Source organism: Anas platyrhynchos, chromosome 3 (genome assembly GCF_047663525.1).
Source record: "Anas platyrhynchos isolate ZD024472 breed Pekin duck chromosome 3, IASCAAS_PekinDuck_T2T, whole genome shotgun sequence".
Lineage (NCBI taxonomy): Eukaryota > Metazoa > Chordata > Aves > Anseriformes > Anatidae > Anas > Anas platyrhynchos.
Genome location: NC_092589.1, coordinates 47,729,722 through 47,743,751, shown reverse-complemented (window position 1 = coordinate 47,743,751; position 14,030 = coordinate 47,729,722). Strand labels below are relative to the sequence as shown.

The 14,030-nt window shown below is 46.4% G+C and overlaps 1 protein-coding gene across 2 annotated transcripts; it reads right to left on the bottom strand.

Annotated features, from left to right (window-relative positions):
• Window positions 1–5,174: 5,174 nt before the first annotated feature.
• TBXT (T-box transcription factor T) lies at window positions 5,175–13,497 on the bottom strand. Of its 2 annotated transcripts, none has more exons than XM_027454256.3 (8): window positions 12,912–13,497; window positions 12,547–12,811; window positions 12,097–12,231; window positions 11,321–11,382; window positions 11,163–11,224; window positions 10,024–10,200; window positions 9,003–9,132; window positions 5,175–7,257 (listed from the first exon to the last, which is right to left on the bottom strand). In XM_027454256.3, the coding sequence occupies exons 1-8, from the start codon at window positions 13,409–13,411 to the stop codon at window positions 6,990–6,992; spliced, it is 1,599 nt and encodes a 532-aa protein (XP_027310057.2). In that variant the 5' UTR covers window positions 13,412–13,497; the 3' UTR covers window positions 5,175–6,989. The 2 variants fall into 2 exon arrangements, with proteins under 2 accessions (XP_027310057.2, XP_027310056.2); XM_027454255.3 differs by having other exon boundaries at window positions 9,003–9,135; window positions 12,912–13,496.
• Window positions 13,498–14,030: the final 533 nt, after the last annotated feature.

Below are 14,030 nucleotides of genomic sequence, written 5' to 3'. Positions count from 1 at the left end.
AAGGGCTGAGACCTTTCTCCTAAATCACAGTGAGCATGCCAAAGGTCCTCTATGCCAGCTTTCTTCAATGAACAATTTTTAGGAAAAAACAGTAATTCTTATCTGTCCAGATGCCACTGAAAGCAGTGTTACAGTGTCCCACGAGAAATTACCGAATGGAGGGACAAAAAGTTTTGCAAGTGAGTTACAGACCAGATAAGGGCATAGCTACTGGGGAAGGATCAGGGTGTTAGCAGAGGACTTGGGCCTGTCTCAGTTTAGCATTCACATTAGTGAGTCAGTCCAGAAATTAAGAGGTCGTTGATAAAATCAGAGATGAGGCTGAGAGATGTCTTGGAGCAATGGCAGTGGAATAAAGCTAATCAGGGTAAGAGCAAAGTCACAGTCAAAAGACTCATAAGAAGACTTGATGCTCCAAGATGGGCGTTCATCAGCTGGGAATAGCTAAAGAGACTTGGATGACCACCACCATCCAGTCACTGATGTAACACTAGGTGATGAAAATGTGGTTTTCAAAGGCATGGAAGTGGCTAATTTCAGTGCAGTGTGGGAAGCATCATGCCATTGCATGGGCTCTTCTGCAATCCCTCACATCATAGCCCGCAGGCTCATGCCCCCCTCCATGGAGCCCTGCTGGCAGCAGAGGGATGTGAGCAGCCCTGCGCACCCCACTGAAAGAGGGGCAGAGGCATCACTGCCTACAGCACAAGTCAGCTTGAATGTTGCCTGGGGGGTGAACTAATTAAGCTGGGGACAGGCTTTGGCTCAAGAACAGATGGTCATGAGACAAATTTCAGCTGGCAGTTAAAATGTGGCTCCTAAGCATGGGGAAGTGAGGGGATTAAAACAGTCTCCCAGCAAAAGATGCGGACGCCACTTACCATGGGCACACATGAAACGGTCCCCAGAATCTTACTGAGTGCCTTTGTGACAAATCTTGGTGCCCTCAGCCAAGGCCTCAGTGAGGGGATGGTCCATAATTAAGGAACCAGATACAGGAGACCCCTTCCAACTCTGCAGTGTGAGTCTGATAACTGCATCTTATGGATGAATTATTGGAGCTGCTGGATGGACAGACAGTTAATTAGCTCACAAGCAGCAAGGAAAAGTAACCTCCTTCTGCAGCACAGCAAGACTGGCAGAGGAGAGGGCAAGGCAAGAAAAAAGCTGCAGCTTGCCCAGGGGGTGCAGGCAGTCATCTATCAGGAGGACACGAGCTCCCTGGTGCACATACCTGCTGTTCACATTTAAAAATGACTGCAAGCATAGTGCAACACTGGGAGCAGCCAGCTCTGGCATCCCTTGCTGCTACACAGGGTTTTCCCAGAAATTTTGTGACTGCAAGGTCACTGGTGGGTCCAAGAGGAGACCCCTGAGGAGAGGGAGAGCCTGCAGCTTCTATGCGTGAATATGCTGCTCCTCTAGAGAGTCACAAAATCTTGTGCTTTTAAACCCACAATGTCCATATCATTGGTATCACAGCCATGTGTGCAGTGGGAGAACTTGGATTTGGGTTTATTCTTATTTTATCAAGGAATGTTTAAGATTGTCACAAGTAAAGATATCTTTAAGGTGCCGTTAGGTGTGAAGAGAACTACCAGACCTGCTCCATGCACCACACAGACTGGCTCTCTCACTTTCTTTATCTGAGCTTCCAAAGGCACAGAAATCCGGGAGCAGCTGAAGCCAGACTCTCTTAAAAGGAAATTATTTTCTCCATAGATCTATGCCACTGGAATGGGTCTGCATATGATTTAAATAACATATGTGCTTCTGCTTATTGTCTTCCTTATGACTGCCTAAGAATGTATCATGTATTTAATTTAAAATTCTTTTTTTTTTTTTCTTTTTTCTTTTTCTTTTTACTGCTTGGACTACTGACACCAGTGGTGCAGGAGCATAATGTGTGTTATCATACTTATCTCACAAGTGTAATAGACATCTATGGGGAAGAGGCAGGAAGGAGAGGAGCATGGGAGTAGCCAGCCTCATGCTTTACTCCTGCATGTAACTGATCACTTGCATCACTCTTGCAGATACAGCAAGGCAAGAGGACTGTGAAAGAGGACTGTGAGGTCTATAGAGATTTTTGCAGCTGGAAATTATTTGTTACCCAAAGGGAAAAACAAATAAATGAATAAAGCATTAACATGCCAAATGGGTTTTCCTAAAACTCCTGATCACTTCCTGATGGATAGCTCCCTGAGAGCTATCAGATCCCATTCAGATCTCTCCTAGCCTGCCGGTAGTCCTGTCCCCAGAGTTTGCCTGGCATGTGGCACAGTGACAGGGGTGGCAAAGAATTGGCAGGGAAATCCCAGAGCCCCACTCACCCATGGGCAGGCCGAGGCTGGGCTCGTCATCCCCACCTTCCCTAGAGTCTGGAAATGCGGGGGGCGTTTGTGCCCCCGCCTTGCAACCACCAGAAGCCACCGAGGCGCTCAGCGGGTGGGAGCATGGTGCGGCACTGGTGTCGTGGGCCCACGGGTGAGAAAATCCTCTCCAGATGAGTCACACAAGATCCACGCAGTGTTCATGACAGCTTGAGTGTTGGTAGCCTGCTGGGTCTGGTTCCCCCAGCAAATGCAACTCTGGCTGTAGACGTAAGGGAACCTTGGGTTGCCTTTGATGGATGCTGGCCATGGGAAACAGTAACTGAAAAAGCACAGTCCAGGAACGAGGCAGTGGCAGAGCAGGTGTGAAAAGAGGTGTTCAAATGCTCAGGCCGCTTTAAAGATCCATGCAACTTATGTTCATTGGCTTGAAAGGTTTTGGTTTCTTTAATTCAAAAGTAAGGGAAGGAAACAAAAACCCACACCAAAAAAAAGCAGATTAGGCGAGGGCTGTCTGATAAAGTACTGAGCTGCATGGAGCTGTACAGTGCTGTGCTCATGAAAGACTTGTGTGCCTGCGTGGCTATTCTCTATTCTTCATGCTCACAAATCTTGTAATGGTAATTAATTGATTTTAAGAGTAATCTGCTCTTAGTGGTAAAAGCACTTACTGCACTTGCATGAGGCCTGCTGGACGTGGCTGAAGTACTGAAACAGGCATTAGGGTTTGAGGAGCAGAGGAGTCTCCCGGTGACGTTACTGAGATGAGAGCCAACGCTCGCTGCTTTTATGTGGCGCAGAATTCCCCCCTCTGCATCACTGGGGGAAAAATCTGCCTTTACTTTTGAATTGCTTATTGAAAGAAAAAGCACCAGCATTAAACCCAACAACCTGCAAAAAGACTTTCCTAAGGACGTCCAGAAACGCCCCCGGCCCCCAGTTTCACACTGGGTCACTGGTGCTGTGCAGCCACATCACCAGGCCATGTCGTGCATGACCTTGCTGCCCTGACCCGGGCCCAGCCCCTGGCCCACGGGTCCTTCAGCTGAGGAACCCTCACCTGCAGCAAGCACAGGGCCACACAGTGTGCCTGAGCCCACAGTGAAATGTGGGGCTCGCTGCAGGAGTTGCCACCAAATGAAAACACTTCTGCAGCAAAACCCTGGACAAAGGCAGGGCCATGCTTCTGGGCCTCACCTACAACTTCAGTCCTAGTCAGAGAATGACCTGAGGTGTTGCACACAGGAGATTGTTAAAAATGCACAGGTACATATCCAAGTGTGCCTGGCTCCCTGGGGCTGCCTGCCCTTCCTGAAAGCGAAAAGCAGCTAGCAGCAGCGTATTGCTAGCACCTCAAACATTCTAGTCTTTCATCCCAGCCACGTTAACTGATTCTGCCGTGTAAACGAGTATCTGTGCATCTGGGGTCATGTACTCTGAAAGAAGCATTTCCGAAGTCTGTGGGTTTATTTCCAGACTCATGCAGACAAATTAATGCAGGAGTCATAGCACGTAGGTGTTTTCTCAACCTCATTAGTAAGGCGCTGCTTCTTCTGAAGAAAAACCGATGTTACTGCAAATAAAACCGTGAGGCGTGAGCAGTGTTTTTGTTGGGTACTGCGTTGCTCAGGCTCTGCTTCTCCTCAACTAATATCCCACTGCAAGGATGAGGCAATTACATCCTTCCAAATATATGTAAACATCAACTAAAACTAATTAGAAAAGTAAGTTACAGTGCAGGTGAAAAGGGGAAAAAATCATGAGCTAGAAAGGCTGAAATTTTTATTTTGAAATTCTAAATACAGTTTTGTGAAATGGACACTTTTCTGGTAGAAAAATGACCAGCAAAAAATGACACAGATTGAATACTAACACGTAATACTGATTCCTATTGCTCCCCAAAGTATATAGCAACTCCTTCACAAGTAAAGGAGTCACCTCAACTGCCCACCACACAGACATGTTCTCTTGTAGCTACATATTGAATTCTTTCAGGGGCCAGAGGGGATGAAAAATAATTTAGCACCCAAGTTAATTAGTATCTTATGTTCTTCCAGGCATCAGGAAGCTCCTGCTGGCCTTAAGTGCCTATCAGCGCTGTCACAGAGGCCTCCAAGGATGTGCACCAAGTTAAGGCAAGAAATGGGTAAATTGCTCCTCCATGCCACACCAGGCAGTGCCTATTTGCAAGCAGGTGAGTTGGCAAGCTCCATCTAAATCAAGAGATGGAAAGACTATTTCAGTCTGCATGGTTGGCAGTTGCTTATTCAGTGGAAGCTTTGCAAGAATCTGTGAAACCACTGACCCCTGTGCTGGGCAGCAGCTGTGCAGCAGGGACATCCTGCAGCCCTGTGCTAGCACTTACTCCACACCTCTCAGGTCCCTTCCCTTCCACTGTGTGTCCCTCTTCATGTGAAGAGCCTGCTTTGAGAGCATGGGTATCCTTGGGCTGAAGGTTAAAGCTGACTGTTTGCAACATGGGCTGGGCATGCATCCTGACCGTATGGCAATGCCAAGCCAACACCAGCTGCAGTCCCACCCCACTCAGTCAGGGAGGGAGAAATAGAGGGAGAAGCAGATGATGAGGATGTAGCATCTCACAAAGTCTTTCTATTAAAACGCTCACTGCCACATTTAAGATCTTCATGACTACATAACCATCAATTTGGGTGCAAAGAACTATCTGACCCTTCACCCACAGCCAGAAGATGTGCTGTGCAGCTTGAACCATTTGTGAAACCACGCTGTGGAAGTTCAACATACTGTAGGTTCAGCGTGTCTGGTGTGCATTTATTTCAGCTTTCCCCTTCGCCCCCCAAAAACTCAAAATTAAACACTGAGTTTATTTAAGAATCTTTATTCTTTTTTTTCCAATTTAAATTATGCTTCCAAAGAACAAGTAAAAAATTACAGTGAAATACGTTGCTAACTTCTACAAAATATTCTAAATAATAATGCACTTACATCATTTACACAATTTGCTTTCACAATAAAATAGGAGAGCTTAGATCAATATTTACAGTATTGACAGAGAACACAGTCGTGCAGCCATCTGCTTCTGGTTTGGTCTCTTGCCGGAGTACCTCCAAGAAACCGTGTCCTGCAGTTGCACACAAATCCTTCTGCAGGGAAAAAATCCTGCCAAAATCTTTCTGGGTGCAGGGACCTGCCCGTAGGGTTCCAAAGAGACTGATGTGGTGGCTAATACTGCTTCTTCAGCTTAAAGCTGCCACCGTAGCTCTTGTGCACACATTGGTAAGTTTATTTAAAGAATTCCCTGATTCAGATTTTTGCTTCAGTTCATTAGGCACTTCATTTTAAAAGTTATCTACTATGGCTTTTGCAAAACAATTCACTTTCCTTGGGATATGCACTTGCCAGGCAGTGGGAGACACAGACATCTTCAAGGGCACCCTTTGAACCAATGTATTGAATTGGTCTGTGTAAGAAATTTAGATCTTAGTACTTAATATCAGTTCTGAAGGTAGGGTTTTATCAAGATCTGGCCTTTCCATCAAGTCAAGCAATGTATTTTAAAGCTTAGTATATCCACACTTTTTCCCTAGTTACTGGTAACTAGAGTTCTCCTCTCTTAACAATAATTTAACTACTTACACCCACGTAGTTCAGTGTGCCGTTGGGTGACATATCCCACATATGATTGTCTTTAAAAGTACACTGTGGATTGATGGATTATTTACATATCTTAACATGTAGACAACAAAGTTGCAACTTACCAAATAATAAATAGATCAATAGAGTACAACACTGAAATAAAATAAATTAGAATGCTTCTCCAGGTATTGAATTCCCTCCTTTAAGGCCTGAGCCAGAGACCATCAAAATCAGTGATGTTTTTTTCAGCAACCTGAGAAGGTTTTAGACAGGGCTCCTTATTAGACACTGGCTATTTGAAATGAAGATGTTTAGCAAAGCTGACAGGTGTCTGAATATGATCAAACAGCAAAACGTACCTCAAAAAGGAGTCTTTTGTGTAAAAACAATTTAGACTAAACAATAATACTGCAATTAATTAGGAAGAAAACAGTTCTTGCAGATTGTCTCAACGTTAATTCAGCAGCAAGGAAATAAGCATACAGTTAAGAACACAACGTATTTGTGAGACAAATACGTGTTAGTGCACGTGATTTTCCAAAAACTTCTGTCCTCAGCTACATTTGTGCAGATTTCAGAATGCTTCTAACTTGACAGTTAATAACAGTCTTCTCATGGCTATACCTAAGTTTGCCATTAAAACAAAACAAATGACAACAAAACACAATGAAAAACAGTAACAAGTAACTTACTCAAGCAAGTTGTCCAGGTACCAAACTTCATGTCCAAACATATTTGAACACTGAAACTTGGAATCTAAGTCAAAATCTTAAAAATTAGACCTATCGAACTAAAAAAAAAAAAAAAAAAAGATTAAAAAGCAGTGAATCTGCTCTCAGAATTGCACACTCACCAGGTTTGTAAACTCTACATGACATTAATGACGCACTGCTCAGTACCAGAGGCATGACTTAAATGCTCTGTGCAAAGCAGTGCTTTATCTGTAATTTACCTCATGTCTTCTTTTTCTCTTCCTTGAGGGTTAAGCATTTAAAGTAATTCAGTAGCTAAACAGTCTGTTTCGAAGGAAAAGGCCTGGGTTTACATGGAAGGTGGGGTGACAGGCGTCCACGTGGATGCCAGCCGAGCGTGCGCGGAGGCATCGTACTGGCTGTCAGGGAGGTCTGCGGGGGCCCCACCGTCGTACAGCGGGGACGCGGAAGCAGTGGCAGCGACCGGGTGCGGAAGGGCAGAGTAGTGAGCTGGGGAGCCACGTAAGAACTGCGAGCTCAGGCCATTGGACATACCACTCGACTGGGACACGGGCGTGATGGTGCTGTTGCTCACAGACCACAGGTTAGGGTACTGACTGGAAGACAAACACAACAGGTTATCAGTGACTGCAGCCTCTGCTGGCAGGTGCTCAGCTCGACACACAGCTCCCACAGGTTCATTTGCTGTACACAAGTACACCAGTAAATTTTAGGCCAAACTAAGGAATTAACAGGCCAGCCTAAAAAAAATGCACAGGTCTGACAGCTGATTCCTGAACCATGCCACACCCTGGCCTCACAGAAAAGTGCTATGACCTTGGGGTGGCTGGATACAGCAGGTATGGGACCCAGACAGGCTTGAATCCACTGCCACGAGTCTGTCAAAGCCCTGACCCCCCTTGGGTCCTCTATAGTCAAAGATGGACAAACAACAGAGAGTAATTCAGCCTTCCTAGTACCTTGTTTGTCATCTCATGTTCGAAGGGGAAGAGCTAAATTGATACCTATAGATTGCAGGGATAACAGAAAGGGTTGCTTGAAAGGGGAAGAAAAACAAACAAACAAACAAAAAAACCCTTGTCAGGGTTCTGCAGCCTCCACTCTCTCACCCTCTGGGGGTGCACACACACGCACACTCACACACACTTTCTACTTTAGATTCCAAGCAGTTTACCAAAATAAGAGAAATATTACTCTTGCTTTATACAGACAACAGCAATGGAAGAAACGCTATCAAGATCCCACAGTTACAGCTCTACACGTTCTATCTATTGGACAATTCTTATTGCAGCAACCAGAACTCAGCGCACTCTGCAACTGTCCAAGTATGTACCCTGGGGGGCAGCCTTGGAAAGAAGTGCTAGGAGTACCTGTTAACATCCACTCAGGACTAAAACTTCTGTTCAGTAATACAGCTACCTTACACTGAGAATTAGTACATATTCTGATTAACAGCTACGCGTCAACGTGCACGGCTCACAGAAGAACGTTTTCCACAAACCAAGCAGTAGGTATGAATTGCCAAAAAAAGATGCCTGAACCTCTGTCCTCTGTGGTTAATAGCAAAGATTTTACCACCTTAATTATATTCCTTTGAATTTTCAAGTGTAGCTCCAAGAGATTGTAAGCTAAATCATAGAATGCTTTGGGTTAGAAGGGACCCTAAAGATCATCTAGTTTCAACACCCTTGCCATACAGTTGTTTAGGCTGGAAAAGACTTTCAAGATCAAGTCCAACCGTAATCTCTGCTAAACGACTGAAACTTTAATTGAGATCGTAAGTACAAAGAAGAGAACAGAAACTTTTATGCAATCACAAAATTGTCAAGGTTTTAACCAATTACACAATTTGATGTTACACTGGCTTGTCAAACAGTATCTTAAGTAGATATTTGCTACTACCCCAACCACTTGCTCCTTCTCCACACTGCAGTTCACTGCCACTTTATTTGTAGCAGAACAACGGTGTGTGAAGGCGGAGTGGAAAACAGTGACGGGCTAAAACAAGACAGCTCAAAAAGACATATTTAAATATCTCATTTTGCTTAAAAGCAAAATGAGATAAAACTTAACAGACCATCCTCAAATTCAGTGGATGCTTGTCTAAATGATTTTTGATCTTTAATCTATAAAATGTTGTTGTCACAAGTAGCTACATTTCCAAAGCATCAAAACTAACTTACCTATTTCATCAATCTGTTTTCCTTGTAATTAGACCTTCTCAGTGCCCCCCCGCATATATAATGATTTGCCTGTGGCCATACAAATTTTTTAATTTAATGGTGACTCTCTACCTCCTCTTTCAGCCTTCTCTTAACTAGGGTTTCTGAAGGATGCCTACCTGGAGCCAGTAGCTGTGCCAGTGCTGTGACTCATGGGCAGCATAGGTGTGTGTGTGGGAACTCCGAGAGTAGACCAGTTGTCGTGGGACTGGAGCATGGAAAGGCACGCAGAGGAATTATCGGCATAGGCTGCTGAGAAAACAAGCAATCACTTACACTAGAATCAAACCAAGTAATTTTGTGTTCAAATGCAATGGACTGCTTTAAACCACCCTCCCGCACTACTGCCTTGAACCCCCCCCCCAAAGAAAAAGTCGCCTACCAGTTATGTCAAGCTTACAAGTTCACTGGCATTGCCCCTACTGAAGCAATACTTTCCTCAACTTACAGCTGCAAAGTCTTACTTAGAAAAAGACATATATATTTAAACTACTTGCTAATTCAGGCCATCCTTTCTTATTCAATCAATGGAAAGAGGTGGGCTCCTTACTTAAGCTACCCCAGTCTCTCTTCCAAAGCACCTTTATCTCTGTCACCTACATGGGCAGTAACAATTTGGCAGCCCTGGATAATAAGCAGTCTGAATCACATATCCCAGCATTAGAATGCCACCACAGGCTCTCAAGTCTGCCTTAGGCATCATCAAGAATGACCAGACTGTGGCTTATTTTTTTTTTATTCCCACTGCTGGGACCGGACCTGTACGATTTCATTTCATTGTCTTTACTCTAACTAGCAATTAAAATCCTTACTTTCAAACTTAAAAAAAGTCTAAAAGTTTAACCTCAAGAGTCATAGCAATTCAAGAACACGCAGCAAAATCAGCACAACGCCATCCAATCAACTAGCAGCCAGCATTTCTGCACAACCGCATTTCTTTCCACTATAAAGACTGTGGGACACATACCCATCATCACTACTTCTTTGCAATTCTAGCCCCAAACCCTCCGCGTCAACTGAACTAGACAGTGACCTCTGTTTCTGTCCATTTCTGTGGACGTCACTCTAGATGCACACTGCTCTACGCTCGCATCCCGTGGCTAATTTCCCATCTTTACATAGCTGCAAAGTACGACTTACTTGGCGAGTTGTTTCTATGGGTGTAGGGATTGGGGTAAGGGGCAGAGCGGTGGTTCCTCAGCGATGAGTACCTTTCACAGCTGTGAGCAGGGGAGAGCGACAGGGGTGCTCCAAACTGAGGGTGAGGATTGGCAGGAGGGCACAGAGTCCCAGTCCCAGGAATAAGCCAACTACCTACTGTGAGAAAGCAAGAGTTTTGTACGATGAGTACGTAACACAGCCAAGTGCTGAAAGAAAGGCATAGCGATGAGATAAATAATTGATCAGAGAGGGAATGCATACTTGTGAAAGGAAAATAAGTTTCTGTAAAGCTGAAATGTCTGAATTGTACAACACTCAGAAATGGTCTTATGAAGGAAAATTCAGAAAACAGCTTAGAAAAAGCCCCGTGTCAAGCTAACATTTTTTAAAAGCTACCATTTAGTTACAATCACAGTAAGGAAACACTGAAATAGTTAAAGCCTCCCTTACCTGGGTAGGGTGTGATCATTTGTGTGCTCAGTAACAGTGTAATTGTCAGTTTTAAATTGCCCTTTTGGGGGTCTCAGCTTATAGCTAGGCTCTGACATTTCTCAGGCTGCTAAGAACTCTTAAAACCAAGTGCTTTCACTAAAAGGAAGTAATTCCTACTACAGCACAACTCCCCCTTTTATAGGCTGCAAACACTTTTTGGCAATAACCCTTTAAAACACAAATCATTAAAACATTACTAGTGCTTTTTACTCATCTGGCATAACTTTTTAAGCAAATGTTCCTAGTTGTCTGAAGTAAGAACTATTTTGATAGTTATCTGCTGTATTTTAACAGAACTTTAGTCTCTGTATCCATATAACTATTGTTGTCCTCAGCTGTCTTTTCAGAAACAATGGTCACTGCAAAATTCTGTTAAGGAATTTTGACGGTAATACCACTGTCTGAAACACACACACGCAAAATATATATATAAATAATATATAAAAATCATCACGTTTAAACAATCACAAACCTGCATGAATGCCAACCTTAAGGATCAGTAATATTATTTTCCATAAGAACTAATGGGCCAACCAGCGAACACTGCTCTCAAAGTTTTGATTAATTAACAGATGAGATGGAAAATTCAGAATTACAGGCGTGACGCTGAATGAAAGGAAACATACACTGCGAATACCCAGACTGCTGGTTGTCTCCCACTTCCTCCATCATATCTTTGTGATCACTTCTGTAAAAGAAATCATGCCAAATTATTTCAGAGCGTGTTTTCGTAAATGTGAAAAAAAAAAAATCCAAACTTTAGAATTGAGTAAAGAGCTCTCACCTTTCCTTTGCATCAAGAAATGCCTTTGCAAATGGATTGTATTTAATTTTTAAAGCTGTGATCTAAAAGCAACAACAAACATTTTTATTTGCAAGTATTATTATTCATCATCATAAAGAAATTTAAGACTCAAATTAGTACTTTCCGTTCAAATCAGAAAAATCACATTTTTTAAGGAATATGGTTGGGCCTGTGGTACCTATATACATCAATTAAAGAGCACCTTATGTCTGAAATATTAACAGCAAGCTAGGGATTAGTCCCTAAATTCTACAAGACTGAATTGCCTGAGTTTATTTGTTGAGTAAGGCAACAGTTAAGAAGGCACACTAAAGTTAGAAGAAATTTTGCGTTTCAGGACAAAGCAAAAGAGGCATCAACAAATCTCAACAAGATTGGTAACTTACAAGTCCATTAAATACAGATGCATGTTTTGGCAGACAGAAAGGTCTGTTCTGAAAACAACGCTTACAGTTATTTCATGATTCAGTTGAAAATAACAACTGTGTTTCTTACCGTAACAGCTTGCCCTAAGGAATCTATTTAGAATTACTCTTTGGCAATAACTTTACAGTATATATTGAGATGACGAACAGAACTTTGCGTTGTTATACACGGATAGAGTTTTTACATTTAACTTCAAACGAAGTACAGAAGGAAGGAAAAGCACAGAGAAAGGAAAGCTGTGCCAGGAGCCCCGCTATTTTGCTTTGTAACAGCGCTTTGCCACTTGAAAGGGTGCAAGCTCCGGGAGGTTTCTCCCCCGCCGCGCATACCTCCTCGTTCTGGTACGCCGTCACGGCTATAAACTGGGTCTCCGGGAAGGAATGGCTGGTGATCATCCGCTGCGGGCCGCCGACTCTCACTATGTGAATCCGAGGCTCGTACTTGTGCAGGGAGTTCAGCATGATCTGAGAAGAGCGAGACAGAGCAGGTGAGCAGGGGCAGCTCTCCACAGCCGGGGAGGGAGAGGCAGCAAACCCTACACGCACGTATAGGGCTGTTTATAGGAACCCTATGCATGTATGCGGGGTTGCATATAGGAACCCTATGCATATACATAGGGCTGACGAGCCCTAAAAGCGAAGCTGCGGGCAGGAAGAGGCGCTGCAGGTGGGCTCTCTGCCTCACCACCACCACATCCCCTCAGCTCAGGGGCTGCACCCAGCGCCTCCTGCGCCCCCTCCCCGTGCCGGGGCCGTGTCCCCCGCCGGGCCGCCGCTTACCTGCCCGCCGCCGTTGAGCTTGTTGGTGAGCTTGACCTTGCTGAAGGAGACGGGCGCCTTCATCCAGTGCGCGCCGAAGTTGGGCGAGTCGGGGTGGATGTAGACGCAGCTGGGCGCCTGCGGCTCGGGCTTGCCGCCCGGCACCCACTCGCCGTTGACGTACTTCCAGCGGTGCCCGTCGGCCGCCACGAAGTCGAGCAGGAAGGAGTACATGGCGTGGGGGTCCAGCCCCGACACGCTCACCTTCAGCACCGGGAACATCCTCCTGCGGGGCGACACGGGTGGCACGGCGCTGCGGGCGGCACCCGCGGGCAGCCCGCCTCCGCCTCCCCCTCTCCCTCTCCCTCTCCTCCCCGGGCCCGTACCTGCCGTTCTTGGTGACGATCATCTCGTTGGTGAGCTCCTTGAAGCGCAGCCACAGCTCGCCCTCCTCCAGGCTGACGCGCAGCTCGCGCTCCGTCGGGTCGCCCTTCTCGCTGCCCGCCCGCAGCTCGCTCTCCACGGCGCTCAGCAGGTGCTCCACGCGGCACGGCGCCGCCTTGCCCGCCCCCTCGGCGCCCGGAGAGCTCATGGCGGCCCTGCCCGGCCCGGCCCGGCCCTGCCTCGCCTCCCCGGGGCACCCGCCCGGCACGGCCCCGAGCAGCGGCAGCGCTGCGGTGCCCCCGCTGCCTGCCCTGAGCGCCGCGGCGGGCAGGGGGCCGCGGTTATACCGGCCATAAACGGCCCCCGCTGACATCACGCAGCCCGCGGGGGGCCCGCGCCCATTGGCGGGCCGCCGCTTTGAAGTGCCCGCCCGGGCGGCGCCATTGGCTCCCCGCGGCCATATCAGACCGCGGCCCGCACCGCCGCCTGCCCGCGCCGCCATCAAAGCGCCCGGGCGCGAGGAAATGGCCCCGGCAGGACGGGGCCCAGCGCCCTGCCCGCCCCGTCAGTGCCACCGAAAATGAGCGCCACTCGTTCTTATTTTCACATTTTTTTTTGCCTTAACGCATCCACACGTTTCCCCAAAGCACCCACTCGCTTTTCGAGCAGTCCCAGCGCAGCACATGTTGATTTGGGTTCGCTTTGCCCTCAGCAAGCGGGAGGGAGGGTGGCACCCTGCCTCTCCCCGAGGTGGCAAAACTCCTGGTGGCTCGGGGAGATGCGCGCCTGAGTACTGCTAAGTACCCTCTCCGGCTCAAGCGCTCAGATCCTGAGGCTGCCTGCATGAAAGTCAATGATCAAACTTCCCCCGGCGACAAACAACTGGGGAAAAACAACCAAATAAACCGAGGCTCCCGTGAAAGCCCTTAAGGGACAGGCTGGCTAAAGGATGGGTTGCATCAGCGAGCCTGTGTGAGGATTACTTCCAACTCCGACTCAAAATGTTTATGTAGAGTACCCTTTCAGTACCTAAAGATATCAGTTATGACACTAGAGCTACTCAAACCAAATAATCTTGTGAGAGGTGGCAGGAGCAAGCAGATGGCACAAGTCAGAGCTGC

Coding starts and splice junctions, on each gene's coding strand:
- TBXT (XM_027454255.3), bottom strand. CDS start 13,411: ATGGCGGCGCGGGCAGGCGGCGGTGCGGGCCGCGGTCTGATATGGCCG. Junction 11,383..12,096: donor CGGCGTACCAGAACGAGGAG/GTATGCGCGGCG, acceptor TGTTGCTTTTAG/ATCACAGCTTTAAAAATTAA. Junction 9,136..10,023: donor CCATAGAAACAACTCGCCAA/GTAAGTCGTACT, acceptor TTGTTTTCTCAG/CAGCCTATGCCGATAATTCC.